Source organism: Abrus precatorius, unplaced genomic scaffold (genome assembly GCF_003935025.1).
Source record: "Abrus precatorius isolate BTA unplaced genomic scaffold, Abrus_2018 Scaffold7, whole genome shotgun sequence".
NCBI classification, from domain to species: Eukaryota; Viridiplantae; Streptophyta; class Magnoliopsida; order Fabales; family Fabaceae; genus Abrus; species Abrus precatorius.
In genome coordinates, this window is record NW_020874417.1 from 35,148,608 (window position 1) to 35,164,133 (window position 15,526).

General features: G+C 33.0%; 1 protein-coding gene across 1 annotated transcript; it reads right to left on the reverse strand.

Moving 5' to 3' along the window:
* Positions 1 to 9,676: 9,676 nt before the first annotated feature.
* Positions 9,677 to 12,765, reverse strand: LOC113873446 (zinc finger CCCH domain-containing protein 15). The gene is made up of 3 exons (XM_027511569.1): positions 12,715 to 12,765; positions 11,643 to 12,411; positions 9,677 to 10,250 (listed from the first exon to the last, which is right to left on the reverse strand). Exons 2-3 carry the CDS (start codon positions 12,390 to 12,392, stop codon positions 9,924 to 9,926), a joined length of 1,077 nt encoding a protein of 358 aa, XP_027367370.1. The 5' UTR covers positions 12,393 to 12,411; positions 12,715 to 12,765; the 3' UTR covers positions 9,677 to 9,923.
* Positions 12,766 to 15,526: the final 2,761 nt, after the last annotated feature.

A 15,526-nucleotide genomic window follows, 5' to 3' on the forward strand; every position in this document is an offset into this window, starting at 1 on the left:
TCTCTAGATCTGCTGTCTCACTTTTACGTTTCAATTCCAATAGAAAAATGTTAACCAGTGTCGGGGTACTGTGTAGAATTAAAAGTAATTTTTGTTTATTAAAAAACATGAAAATATTATTTATTTATTTATTTTAAACCTTAAAAAAGTTAATTAACAAGGTCTTATAATACATAATCACCATTCCTTTTTTTATATAATTAAAATTATATTGATTGCATAAAAATAGCTCGTCTTTTTTTATGGAAAAAGAAGAAGATATTTATTGAATATGCTCAACCGGTATCATTGCCTTTTATATGTGCATATTCTATGATTCAGGAAGCAGATTAACATATAGTTAAGAGTAAAAAGAAAATGAATTTACTAATGCACATTCTTAAAATACCGATTAAGAAAATAAAAAAAAAAGTATTTACGAAATAATGGCAAGAAATGTAAAAATTGAGTTTGAATTCAATGATTGGATAGTGGATGCAATGCAGGAAAAGGAAAAGGAAAAGGAAAAGGAAGATTGGTTGCACAAAGATACGAAACGAAAGGGTGTGTTTGTGTGTCTGAGGAAGGGTTAACAAAGAGCGGCGCGTGAGGCCTCGAGAGTGTATCTGAGGCAACAATGGTGGGTCCCTTCGATGCGTTTCAAGCTTTTTCACGGCAACGCATTGGATCCCGCATGCGCAACGCAAAGCAAAACAGTTCCACTCTCTTTCTTCCCTTTTCACCTTTCCTTGTTCATCACCGCTTTCTCTTCGTTTCTTACATTCAATTCCATTTAGCCTTTCGTTGTGTGTTTTAGTGTTAATAATCATCTCACCATGCATTCACGTTAATGCACATTCTGATATGGCTACGGCCTTCGGCTTGGCATTTGCAAGCTCCCTTATTTTTCTGCAATTACAAATTAAGGAAGATATGGCGAAGCATCCCAGGCACCAATTTAGGTGTGAATGTTTGATCAACACTCTACAATCTTGAAAAGTTGTATTATTCTTTTTGTAAACCCAATTACAATGGCTTATGGTAATTAGCATAATTGGAAAGTTGTATTATTCTCTCTAAAAAAAATGCGTTGTTTGAGTGGGCACGTGAAGGCAATAATTTGGAATCAAAGCAAGTGGATAAAGACTTTTAAATTAACCAGCATAAATGAAGTTCTTGAACCTCAAAACAAAGAAATACGAGCCTTTCTGTTTTATTATGAGGGCTCAGAAAGTTGAAGATTTACATAAGTGATTTTTACGGTATTTATCTATGAAAAAGGGAAATTTCGTAAAGATTTCACATTCTGTTTACAATTGAGTTACAGGAACGCAGATTATTAGTTATGCTAGCAATTCTTTTGCATGGCTATCGACCAGAAGAAGATTACTTTATCTAATGGTAAAAATAAATAAATAAAAGCAATATTAAGGGGTCATGAATAAAAAATAAAAGTTTTGGACAAATAAATCATTCAAGATGAAAGTTCACTACTTATTCTTTCACATCATACACAGAACCTTACGTAAAATTCTAAGGTGGTATAAGAATTCAAGAAAGACTTCAATCCCAAAACAAAAAATCAGCAAAGGGCCAAAGAAAAAGACAAGGAAAAGGCTAAGAGGGTGGAATTTAAGGACTACTTTCAACTGGGCCTGACCAATTAACATTGATGGAAAGTATTTGTGTATACACCCCAAATTGACAAATAAATTCGACCTTAGAGTTTAGACCATTGAATAAATAAATTAGAGCCAAAAAAATATTAACAAATAAAATTTTATATAAGCGATTAACATAAATGTTAATGTCAAAATATTTTTAAATAGTTACATGTTATACATGCGCTCAGGAAAAATATATATAATATAATAAAATATTTTTTTCTTAAAATGTCCGTGGAAGCAAAGTAAAATTACCAGATATTCGAACATACACTTGATAGCATTACATTAGGAGGGCGAAGGGTTAGAATCTTATTCCCCGTGTATTATTGGAAGCTCGACTCCAAAATTTACCTCTTCCCTCTAAATTTGTTTAATGTGAGATAAACACAGTGCAATTAAAGTTCGAGTTTAATTTGTAAGTTATGAAAACTTTCACATTCATTTCCCGCCTATTCAACGTGATATTAATATAAAATAAAAAAATAATTATTTGATGTGACACTAAATAATTTAATTTTAATTAGAAACCCACTCTAGTAGTATGGTACTTTTAATTTATGTGATTGATAAAAATTATTTTGAAACACAAATCAATATTTTGTGAACCACCAAACTCGCAGCAATATGTCCTCTAATAATATCTGCTCTATTGAGAGCAAGCAAGGTCCAATACTACTACATTTACACGCGAAATTTATGGGTAGAATTGGTATAATATGTTGGTAAATCACTCGCTCGACAAAATATTGAATTTAAACATTTTTTTAGGTCAATAGAATTTCAAGTTCAAATTTAATTTGAGGTTTTCATCCCTTGTTTGTTTTTTGTCAACAAGTTTTCATCCATTCAGGTTGACCATAATCTTTTACTTTAACTAATATTGATTGCAGAAAACTTATCTTCTACTTAATCTCTCAACTCTGAGCTTACAGAAATCTCAGACAATTGCGATGAATCAAGACTTCTCTATCTATGGTCTCAATCTCACTCTTAGATTCGAGTTCTCTCTATTCTCTAAAATTCTATATTGGGCTAGGCCGATTGTTTTGATTATCGAATCCCATCATTTACGAATATTTTTATTTGATCCATTAGGTGGTACTACCACTAAGTACTAGAATACGCTGATTTAGGTTTCTGTCGTTGACCGTGACCAAAAAACAAGTTTGGATGATCAATGATTCAAATCTAATAAATCATAGTTCAAACGTTTAGCAATTAATTTTTCTTAATACAAAATTTGTTATTACGTATATATGGGTTTGTTTCACGAAGCTCACATAGACGATAATATAATTGCATTATTTTAACATTAAAAAAATCAACATTTTTTTTATATGCGCGCATTTAAAAAAAAAAAAAAAAACTCAAATTGAAAGAACACATTAATTTTGTATTGATTCCTTCATGGTTGTGAACTTGTGACCATCATCTTGTTCTTCATCGAGAAACAAGAACTGCCAAGCAGATTTACACAACTCATTTGATAAAAGCTATAGCAATGACCACAGAGCAGGTCGTACCCTAATTAAAGAGAAGACTAAAACACACTTTTCCTAATGCATAGAAAGTTATGAGTCCTATAGAATTTGCAGAAGAACAAACATCGAACAAACAGAAATTCCCGTAAAGTTAACTAGCAAGATTAACCAAGAAACCACATCTGCAAAGTCTAAGCACAATAAACTATGTTATATACACCATGTTAATGTCATTTATAAGTATAAGAGATTAAAATGATTGTATATTTGTGGTCTCAAAGAGGACCAATAAAATTGTATCTTCACCCAAATTCAATTATGAAGGTTTTGAACCAATATTGATTTCATACAGATGAAGCGCCTGGTATGCTTTCGAAAACTTAGTTTGATCAAAATAAAAGAAACCACCGATGCAAAGTGATTTTTGGGTGAACACGGTGGAATTATCAGAGAAATAGTTCCTAAATAATGCTTAATTATTTAGAAGAATAAATATGGCAGAAGCATGGAAATATGGAGAAGGAGAAAAGATGAAAGTGTTACCAAATGAGAGGGGGAGACGAAGGGAAGAGGGAGAAAGAAAGGAAAAACAGAGGTATGGGAGGTGTAGGGAAGAAACAAATACATATCTTATATCTATTATGTATGTATGCATACACATTCCTTCCCAATCCCCCCATACCCATGCCTTCCCCAACTTTGTCTTCCTTTTCCCCCTCTTTCTCTATTTTCTTCAATGTCTGTGATAATGAGAGCAAACTTTTTGATCTCAAGTTGAAGAGAAAGTAATGGGGTGGGTGGTGGTATAAAATGTAATTATAAGACAAGAAAGGGTGCAATAGTGGGCAAATAAAAAATGAAAAAGTCATGAGTGTAATGATATTGGGTACATTGAATGTGGACTTGGAAATCGAATCTTATCTTATCACATATATTAATTATAACGATGGATGGATCTTCCCACTCACTACCCACCACTACTCACTCCTTTTTATTGCTTCAAAATTTTACACTAGTCCCCATAAATATACCTAAATTATTAAATAAATAGTAAACAATGATAATTACTCCACCTTTAAATGGGAAAAGCTAACAAGTTTTCTAAATAAATAATACAGATTTATTTTAAAGTTATTATTTAAAGAAATAAAATATTTTGTTCATTAAAGTTATTATTAAATAAATATTTATTATGATTATTAATGTGTTTTTACTTTTATTTTATTTTATTCATTATTTAGTTTCTTTACAAGGCTAGTTAATAATACCTATAACTAATTTATAGATTTAATTTACTCCAATTATAAAACAAAAATCAAACAGTAAAAGGCTTGGTACTTTTGAAAAATTATGATATTTTCAGAAATTATCATTAATAATTTTAAATATTTTAAATTTTTATAATATTTTATTATTCTATCACTGAATCTCTGTGTTTACGTAAACATTGTCATTTTATATGCGCGAAATTAAGATTCAAAATCTCATTTTTTTAATATTGTTTTATTAAACTTATTTAAATAAGCACAATATAAAACTTGTATTTATGGTCTTATTGAAGGAAAACTATTTTGAGATGGATTATTTTTAATTTAAAAATTATATTTAAATATATAAAAAGAATGAAAATTATAAAGAAAAATGTAGATATCAAAATCATGTAAAAATTAGGGAGAGAATACACTTTTCGTTGTTTAAGTTCATTTAAATTTTTTATAACATAAAAAGCAAATAAATAAAATAATTTTATAGTATGAAAAAATAAGTAAACAATTTAAATATTGAGTTCAATCTAACTTTTAATTTATAAAAAAATTATGTAGTTATAGTTATTTATTATTTTCTATTATTTAAATAATACACTTCTATTGTTTGTATGTTTTTTCTGACCTACCATTTTTCTCCTTATTTTCATGAAATCGGAAAAAATAGTTTAATAGGAAGACCTGGGAGTTTTACTAAAATGACTATGCTTATAAATGACGTACAATAGGACATATTATAGGCCCAATTTTTATCCTACGTGTAACTATTTTTAAATAATTAAAAAATTTTAACTTTCTTACAAAATTCGTCCCTTGGTGTATAAATGGATTAAGAAACTTTAAAATATATTAATGAAACGGGACAATGCTTTTCTACACGCTTTTTTTTTAAATATACTTTTGATCCATTAAACTTTTTTTTTTTAATAAAAATGCATGGTTATTGAATCTTTACAGTGTATTTTTAAAACACTATTATCAATACTCTTTTTTCATCAAATTCCAACCCTTAAAATTAATTTTAAATAGTGTAAAATAATATATTTGCTGAAAAGTAATATTTTATATTTTCATAATTTCAGATAGTATTTTAATAAAAACACCCGTAATTAACATTTTCTCTATTTTTATAACCCTCTGCTTATGTCGTACCGATCTCGGTTTACGCTTTGCTCAACGCAATTTTCCCCGAAGTGACTACCGGTCACGGCGAAACAACTAATCTCGAGCATATATTTTAAATTGAATTGGGCGTTATATTTATATATAAAAATTAATACAATTAGTCTTTAAAAACATTTTTTGTTAATTAATCTGTTCCAAAAAGAGAATCAAGTGTTAACGTATAAATATTTATTAAATATGATTATGAACATTTTTTTACAAATATTCACAGATTAAGAAAATTAAAACTGTCACCGACTGAAGTATGAGCGAGTCTAATACAGGCCTGAGCTGAGGATTATGATGTGAAATATTTATGATGAGCAAGAAAAACATTTTAAAGCCTTGCATCGTGTCTGTCGGAGAAATCATAAAAAATTATGTAAAGAATATTCCGGAACAAATTTGGTTTGTTGATGACGCAGAATTCTGGGTAAACAAAAATGGTTAAACAAGCAAGTCCTCCTTGGTCCTCATGCTGCGGACTGACTTTGCAAAATTGCTACGCTTGGATATGAATTGCAAATAAAATAAACATACAATAATAGAATAGTCAACCCAAATACCGAATAAATGAAAAATCTCAGAGACAGAAATATGGATAAATAAAACAGAAATCGCATGTTAATAGAAGCATTTGGCTATTAGAATGGTTGAACAGAGACTTACCATAACCACAACACCTATAGTGCGGTAGAAAACGAGGAATGGGAGAGAAAAATGGTAGAAAATCATCGGTATTGGAGGTCTGGGAAAAAAAGATGGCATAAAAAAAAAAAAGCTTTCTTTCCCAGGCCTCCAACCCAGAGACTCTCTGCCACACTCTCCCTTTCCCTTTCTCTTCTTTGAGGGGTATTAGAAGAGGGAAAATGAAAGAAAAGGAGGCAAAAGAGGAAAGAGAGGAACGATAGGAAGCAATTGGAATGGGAGGCTCTGGCAAGAGAAGAGAAGAGAAAGGGCGAATGCATCTTAATCTTAATCTCTTACCAGACCACCCATTACCAAAAGCTTCCTCGATCATAACTCTCTTTCCTTGAAGCCTCAAGCAACTCCAAAGGGGAAAGCGAGGTTGTGTTGTTAGTGATGAGTGAAACAATTATTGTGGGTGTTGGTGTTGGTGTTGGTGGGCAATTTAAGACAGTGACGTGAGGAACAACGTTCATCACACTGCCCCAAAACGCGTTGATATCAATAACGTTAATGTCACTCACATGACTTTAGATGAGACGATGACTCAGCGCTTTACCCAATTTGCCGTAATAAGACGGAACACGCGTCTGTGATACTTGCCTTGTTCAGTGGTGCAGTCTTGTCCTTTTTCTTTCACCTCCAATCTTTTCACTTTTATTAGTATTCCCAACCCTTATTTTAAGCTTTTTTCATTAATCCAATTTCCAAGTTGCTATCGCCAATCAGAATGAATCAACGTCTATTAGCGTGTTTAGATCAGACCACATTCACTCTGACATAAATTTACTTTAAATTTTCAAACACGCGTTAAGTTAGTCACGGGATTTTTTTGCATTATTCAAAATGACTTATTAAAATTATCTTAATTTTTTATTTGAATGTTAAATTTTCTTTCTAATTTAAGATATTAGATTTTTTTAATTAATTTTATCTAACATTTATTTTTAATTTTAAACAAAAATTGAAATAAAAATACACCCGTGTTGACGGGATAATGCACCTTAAGCGATGAGAAAATAATATTAATATAAATTCAAAATAAAGTTGACATTAATTAGTAAAAAAGTGAAAAAAGTAGATGAGATTTTCTGTTAGAAACTCATTTAAATGAGAGAACAGTTTTATGCAAAATATTTTTCATATTTAATAGGATAATATTATTCATTAAATAAATAGTAATTCTTTTTAAAAAAAAATTAAAAACTATTAGTATGAAATAAGTGATACCCCTAAAACAAAAGTTTACAGTGGCTTTAAAAGTAGAGTTTTGTTAACCTTTAAAGGTAATACATATTTATTCAAGTTACAAAAATATCATTTTTTACCTTTTAACGTCCTCAACATTTTCTACTCATATACTAATGTTTTACCATTATTCATAAGATTTCGTTAAATTTAGATATTATATTTTTATTTTACTTTTAAGAATTATAGTTTTTTTTTTATTAAAATCATATTCACTATATTAAAATTATAAGATATAATATTTTTAATAACCAATTCTTGAAATTCAACCTTCTCGGGTTAAACTTTTTATAACTGGAACTGTAAATTAGACTGGTTATATTGAAAAAATAGACTGTTTACAGATTATTTGAGTTTTAACTTATTAAATATTTACTTAAATTTATTAGTAGTGAATAAATGGGTTTAAATTTAAATATTTAAACGGGTTAAACTTAAAAATTTTATAAGTTTGGTATTTAATAATTTGCTAACAACTTCTATATGCGTCTCGTCTCAACTTACGTTTGATGGAGCAAAAGGTGTAACCGGAGGTGCTGTCCTTTCATTATGCTCAAATGAACATATCAAAATGGGATCATGAATCTACAAACCAATCCAAGATTCCATGGTATTTTATACCTTGAAGGACTTATTAAATTAATCTATAAGTAGAAGTAGAGGAAAATAACTAAGTGGGAAGGAGCAAAAAGAATAAGCGATTTCATGGTTTTTGTTTAGTAGGAAACCCTCAACACACTAGCTGGATGTGTCCGTCAAGAGAGAATGAGAATAAGGAAGAAACTTTACTATTTGGCGCTCCGAAAATAAAAAAACATATAAAACGTAGTGAAGGGAGAGGGGTGTTAGCTTACGTAGTGGAGGTAGGAAGAAGTGAAAAATTGGAGAGAAGAGTGAAAAGAGAGGAACCAAAAGAAATCATAGGAATGGGTGGAATCGGTAAAGGAGACAAAAGTTGAGATCTGCTCCTCTTTGCCGACCCTCCCATCTCCCATAATTTCCTAAAGCTCTTCACCCCTTTCCCTTTCTCTCTAAATTCCCTTTCATCAATACTCATCGAACTCCAATAACAACAAAGTGGAATCCCACACATACATATAGAGCATAAGAAGTGCCGTTGCTTCTGCTCAAACCCACATGGAGTGGAGTCCCCGGTGACACATGACCCTTCATTATTAACTTACACACACCTCCTGACACGTACCCCCATCACACGCTACTCTATATCTTTTCTGTTTAATCCCACGCTGTTCTCGGTGTTGTACTCTTTATATTCTAATCTTATTCACATCTACTAGTCACACAATTTTTATTGATTTTAATTCTTAATAAGATTAATGTTAAAAATGTAAAAATCATAACTTTTAACTAAAAAAGGTACTTTTATTTATTTAGTATGAATTGAAGTTAGTGTAAGGCCGTTGAAGTAAAACAGATGTCTCAGATGTTCTTTAGTTGGCTGGGGTTCTTATTTCTTAGCCTGGCCCAATTCAAATATGCATTTCTTACAGTGTTTTTTTATTTTTGGATCAGCATCTACAATTCTTAGATATTGGTCTATGTACGTACATGGACCTAAAAAGAATATGCCTCTCTTTTTGTCAACAAAGAAAATGTCTTTCAAAGTATATCAGACACTAGAAGGATATAGGTTTCCAATGTCTACGTGTGCCCTATCATTTGGGGGCCCAAATAAGCAGAGTTTTGTTTTTGTTCAGCCTAGGCCTATTTGATTCTCTGGACAAGGCAGGAGCGAACACATGACTGTGCTTGAGCCTAGGCCTAAGGAATCTTGGGCCGAATACACGTAAGTACTCTTACTACGAATTGCGAACTGCGAAGCTTATTTCATGATCTCTTAGCCTAAAAGGAAAGATAGATTTACTCGATAAGCAAATGAAGGTTGTTGACCAAAAAGGAAAAAGAAAAAGAAAAGCAAATATAGGTTAAATATATTCGTATTTAAATAAAAAAGGGAGGCTGCTAAGAAAAAGGCTACAGTACTAAAATATATTGCAACCACAATCAGAAATTGCTTACTTTGTAAAGTATCAAATAGTATCTTGCAAAAGTACCCCAAAAAAAAAAAAAACAAAATACAAAACAAAAAAGTAGTATCATTACAAAGAGTACTTTCTCGTTGGTTGCTTGGTTTGGGATCACCAGATGTATTATGTATGTGGTGTTCAAAAATCAAAATGTCAAACTTAAGGGGAAGAAAAAGAAGAAACGACGCGACGACTACTGACCACATTCTCCCGAATAATCCTGCCCTAAATCTCATCTTGCCGAAAGCCCCCTATATATTTCTTTTTCTTACCTTACTTTTCCTTAGAAAGGTAATTATTTTTTAGCTTGTGCTTGTCCATGTTTGTAATTACACAATGAAGAATATTATTATGTACTGTTTACGTTTACTGCAGCAGACTATCTTATCTTTCCAGCTTCATTGTTCTGGGCTTAGGCTGTGATACAGCCTTCTCTTGTTCAGTAAGTGCATGTCGGAAATGGCATCTATGGCCATATGGGCATACAACCCCAGCAAGGACCATCCTGCAGACCTCAGTTTTGTAGCGTGGGTGGCGGATGACAGGGCGAAGCTCCCCAATGCCATGAGCAAATTGGCAGTGGTCTCCATATGGGCATGTGCCAGTTTCCTGCCACTTATTACACAGCTCAGTTTTGAACATTCCTTGATTATACACTACCATTTCAAGAGGCTCTTCCTCTTTCTGCCCTCCTCGTACATATACCTTCTGCTGTAGCATAGCAACATACGCAAAATTTCAACAAAAAGCAAATATCATTAATCAACAACTAAGAAAAACAATTCCACCCTTTCTTCTGGATAGCAACAATCAAGTCTTAATTAGATATAATCGACGAATTATTACATGTTGCATTTTCAATCTTCAACCATATAATTAATTGTATTCAATTGCCAAATGGTTTCTAAAGTCGATGCGCGATCATGCATTTATATCTATTTCATCATATAAATACTTTCCACACACTAATTAGTAATTCCACGGCTACTAAAATGTCTTAATGTTCTTTGCTGACAATAAGAATTTTCATCATGATTCCAATTGACGTTGGTAGGGTCCCGTCACAGCTCGTAAGGTATTTTTATCTGTGGCTCTTAAGCGTTGAACTTACAAACCACTGGCAGCAAAATGGCGGATCATTACAGAATGACATACATATTTTAAAGGAAAATGTCACTTAAACACATTAAGGTATACAACCCCAAAAGAGAAATAATAATAATAAAAACAACATCAACGATAACTTATTCTTATCTCACTAACTAAAGTCATGAACCATACGACAAACTGTTAAATTTGGTAAAAAAAATATATATAATCACGACAGGAAATATAATTGGTGTTGGCACTAACTATATTTTAAAAGTTTAGAGATGCAAGAAAAATAATTCCTTGACTCCGTAGTTATAATGTTAAAATAGTTGTTATTAAAATTAATAAAAATTCATGTTTGTAATATTATATATTATTATTTTTATCTCTTATTTATTTATTTTTATTATATGTATACATTTTGAAAATACACTAAAATTTTATTAAAATAAAATACCTAAATATTCCTTCCTAATTGTACAAGTAACATTTTTCGTGTTAAGAATTGCATGGCTCCATCAAAGTTAATTTTATTTAACTGGAGCACGATACCCAGGCATATATCACATTGACTAGAAAAGGAAACGGGGCAAGCCAGAACCCCACCTAACGACCCTAACGCCCAGGAAAGCTACCACCCAAGGTACAACTGTCACATAAATGCTTCAGGGTTGGGCTACTTCTTTTGTGCTTCAGAGAAACTAGAATGAATGGGTCCTGTGAACCCCAATACTAACTAGAGTTGCACACTTCCAAAACAAGCACCCACAAATGATAAAAAAAAAATAAACCAAAAACTAATCCGTTCGTTACAGCTACCAGGTAATGACAGAGACAAGCAAGGTTTTACTTCTTTTGAAAGGAAAATAATTAGCAACTAACAAGCACGTCAAGTTTGGTAAATAACGATAAAAGCAATAATCACACAGCAAAACAAAGAAGACAATACTGTTAACAACAACAACAATAATAATAATTAAAAAAAAAAGGTAGTATGTGTGTCCTTACAACGGCTTCAGGCGGAGCGGAGGAAGTGCGTGGGCGAGTAGCGCCCTTGTTGCGAGAGGCATTATTGCTGGCAAGAGCCGCAGACTGAGCCATCTTCAAGTAGCCATTCGACCTCACAGATATGCTCTTAGGAAGAGAGAACCTCTCCAACTCAACACCGTTATTCTCAATCACGCTTGTTGGACTCTCGTCCGAAATTTCCTGCAGCTCCTTATTATTATTGCTGTTATTACTATTGTTATTATTGTTGTTATTGTGATTCCAATCGGCGCAGTTCTCTTTCCCCTCCCCAATGTGAAATCCGCGGAACCCATGCACGACATCAAACGGCGTCGTTTGCGTCTGGCCGGAGGAGCCGCCGCCGCCGCCGAATTGGTTCTCTAGCGAAGCCTGAATGAGGAGGTTCAGCTGCTTCTGAAGTTCCTTGTTCACAGCACGGAGCTGGCCATTCTCTTGCCGAAGAGCTTCGACCTCTTTGGAAGTTTCCACGAGGCGACTGAGGCACATGCTGTGACGGTTCACCATATCCTGGTGCTTCTGAATAACGCACGAGTCGTACTGAGTGGAGTCAGAGTACGGGTACAGCGAGACGCCGCCACCGTTGCTGCAGTTTGCTGAGAATGACGGAATATTCTCGTTCGACAAAGCGGCGTACAATGAACTATAGGCGTTGCCGTTTGACGGCATTTGACTGGCGGCGGTGGCGCCAAATCCGCCGTTGGAGGAGGGGGAACAAGCGTCCTTATTATGCATTCTTCTTGATGCAAGAGTTCTGCAAATTAAATCAGACGAAGATAAGAACAATTTCAAAGACGTGACGATGAATTAAGCGAATCGTGTACGTTATCGATTTTTTTAGGTCATAGTCGTTTCAGAGACTCATTAAAAATTCACAGAAACTCTTGCGCGATCGAAGAAAACAACAAACAAAGGATTCAAGAAATGTCGATGAAATGGTAACTGTAATTAACAAATGTTAGAGAGAAATAAATTAAAAGAAACATGGCTCGAATGAAGAAACTCTTGAATTTCTTGAACGCTACAAAGACGAGGAGAAACGGAGAAAAGTCCTCACCTAACAGCTGGTTCTGAGCTTCTCTCTAGAGAGAGATGGAGTTTTAGAAAGAGAAAGAGATTTGATAGAGAGAGAGAGAGGTGGAAGAATAGGTTTTATAGTGGCGATGGATGAGGTGCGTGTTTGGTGCGAGGGAAAGAAAGAAAGTAACCGTCTCTGACACACTTCCTAACAGAATGCTCTTTCGGACCTTATGCAATTTTTGTGGCGCGGAAATTGTTTTCCCTAATTGCCCCCATCATTTCGAAAGGTCCTCGCCGATCTTCTTGGATTTTTTCGTATTTTCAATTGTGTGTTCCTTGAAACTCAAACTCGTCTTAGGCACTGTCCTTCGATATCCTTTCTTTTTCGTTTTGTGAAATAATAATACATTTTGTTTGCGTATTACGGGTATTAAATTGATTCAGCAAGCTTCTTTATTCGCCAAACCTCAATTAACTTCAGCCACATTATAAATTATAATCCTTTTATCAATTATTGCTTTTATGCATCGTTTTTTATTTATCTGTATTGGATGATATCTAAATGTTTAGTGTCAAATCCATGTGCACTGACGTCGATAGTTACTTAATGCGAGTAACATCGATTTCGTTAATTATTATATGGTCAACAACTTAATAAATACATATTTTATTTAATACTAGGGTAGAGACATATCGTCCATATTAAATCTTATACTTTTTAATGAAAAATATATATTTTCAATTCTTTAAATATTGTGCTTGAGATAATAATTAACAAAACCAAAGTATCTGAAATCACTGCCACCACCTGTATTCTATATAAATGTAACACTCCAAAATTGTTGAAATGACTAAAACAGTTGAACCGGTTCAACGAATTGACATCTTTGATATTTTTTTCAACTAATTGTTATTCACCTTAATATTCGTTAAGTGCATTACACATTTTTAAGAATTCAAGTCCGCGTAGCGATCATATTAAAAGTTAGTAATGTCACATATAAAAGAATCGTGGAATAAACACTTAATTTGGTTTTCGATAACTTAGAATGTTTATATAATCTTTAAAATACCGGCGATATCAAATTTGGCCCTTCAATTAATTTTTTATCATTAAATGACGTCAATTTGGTCATAATAAATATTAAATTTTGGACAATGTTGGTGTTAACAAAGCTTATCATTTGAGCACCAAATGAATAATTTAAAAAATCCTTAAAAATATGAAAATTTACTTGAAAATTACATATTCATAAACTTCTAAACTACTCACGGCAGTACCTGTAGTTGGCAAAATCAAATGTTTTATTCTACTCAAATCAAAATTCAATCACATCAAATTCCAAAATTGGGGTCCACCTCATATGATTTATTCTTTCTTTTGAACACACACACAAAAAAAATAATATTTTTTTTTGTTCTAACAGAAAGATAATAAGGGCTGAGACAGTTTGGAGGGCGTATTCAAGGTGCAGTTGCGGTTAGAGCAGCATTTGATTATATAATGCTTGAATTTGAAGTTAGTTTCAAGGCATATTGGCTGGTGGTCTCGGCTTTGGTTTCCCGTTTTCAAGTCACAAAGTGGATTGGATTAAGACACTTTGACATTTAGGAATACAGAGCCCATCATAGTCTTTTTAAATGATTTTGAAGGGAGAGGGTAGAGGGTTTGCTTCTTTATCACATTTACAACAACCTCTTCCTCTAATCGCTACTCTATCAAAATCTGGTGTCAAAACGTTTGTTGAATAATATAACACACATCCAAAGATACTCTCATTAATTTCTTTCTCAATAGGCAAAAGCCAAAGCCCTTCCCACGTGTCATGGTTGTTAAGTTAGCCACACAATTCTTCTCAAATAATATCATTCATAAAACAAACATTGGTCAGATTAAGTTTCCCTATCATTACAGCTTTGATCACACTGCTATTATAACTAAAAGCTGAATTAGCTGTTCTTAAGTTTTATCAAGGTCTGAGGACCAATTGGCAAATGTCCCTTTCTCTACTAGTCTCAATGCACAGAACTGCCATTGAAAATGGCTGATTGTAGAGGACAATCCAAAGCTTGATTTGAATTGGAACCTCTGTTACATCACCATAACAACACGACCGTGAGTATTGGTAGATTATTCCGTAAAAGTAGTTAGCGGGTACACACTATGAACTCATTTCAAATATCAGGTAGAAACGAAAGGTGTTGACTCAAGTCAACCATCAAGAGACCCCAAAAGAGTCCCGAGATCTGCCGGTAGCAAAAGACATGATTTATCAACAACCATAAAAACTTTAGCTATGGTAAACCAGGAGTATTTTCATCCCCAAAAGTATATTTCCTTGGACACTAGAAGCATTTGCAGCTGGAGTTTTTTCCTGCAGTTCTGTTATTAGAACAAAAAACTTAACACTGCATGTGATAAATACAATTGGTTTAATTTCTCAAACATTTTTCTTTTGCTAATGGACATAGTGTCCATGGCGTTAAGTGGATGTTATATATGGGAAACGAGTTGTCAAGATAATTAGACTATTTAACAGGAAGTCAACTCAAATTTAGGGAAGATTTTGTTCGAACTTTATTCCTAAGTTACATGCACACAGATTGACTCCTTCTGAATAGGAAGTAGTATATTATGCTGCAATACGTGTTACAACATATAACCCAACAAAATGTGCATGAAATTGAAGGAATCAGTTGATCAATTGAACATGAGCCTCGTGATGCGAAACAGTCTGGAGTCTAGACTAGATAGATATATCTACGGCATGCAGATACGAAGGTCTAATTGCTTTCTGCCTTAGCAATGCCTTTCACCCTCTTTCTTACATTAGCTCCAGGTTCCCCGG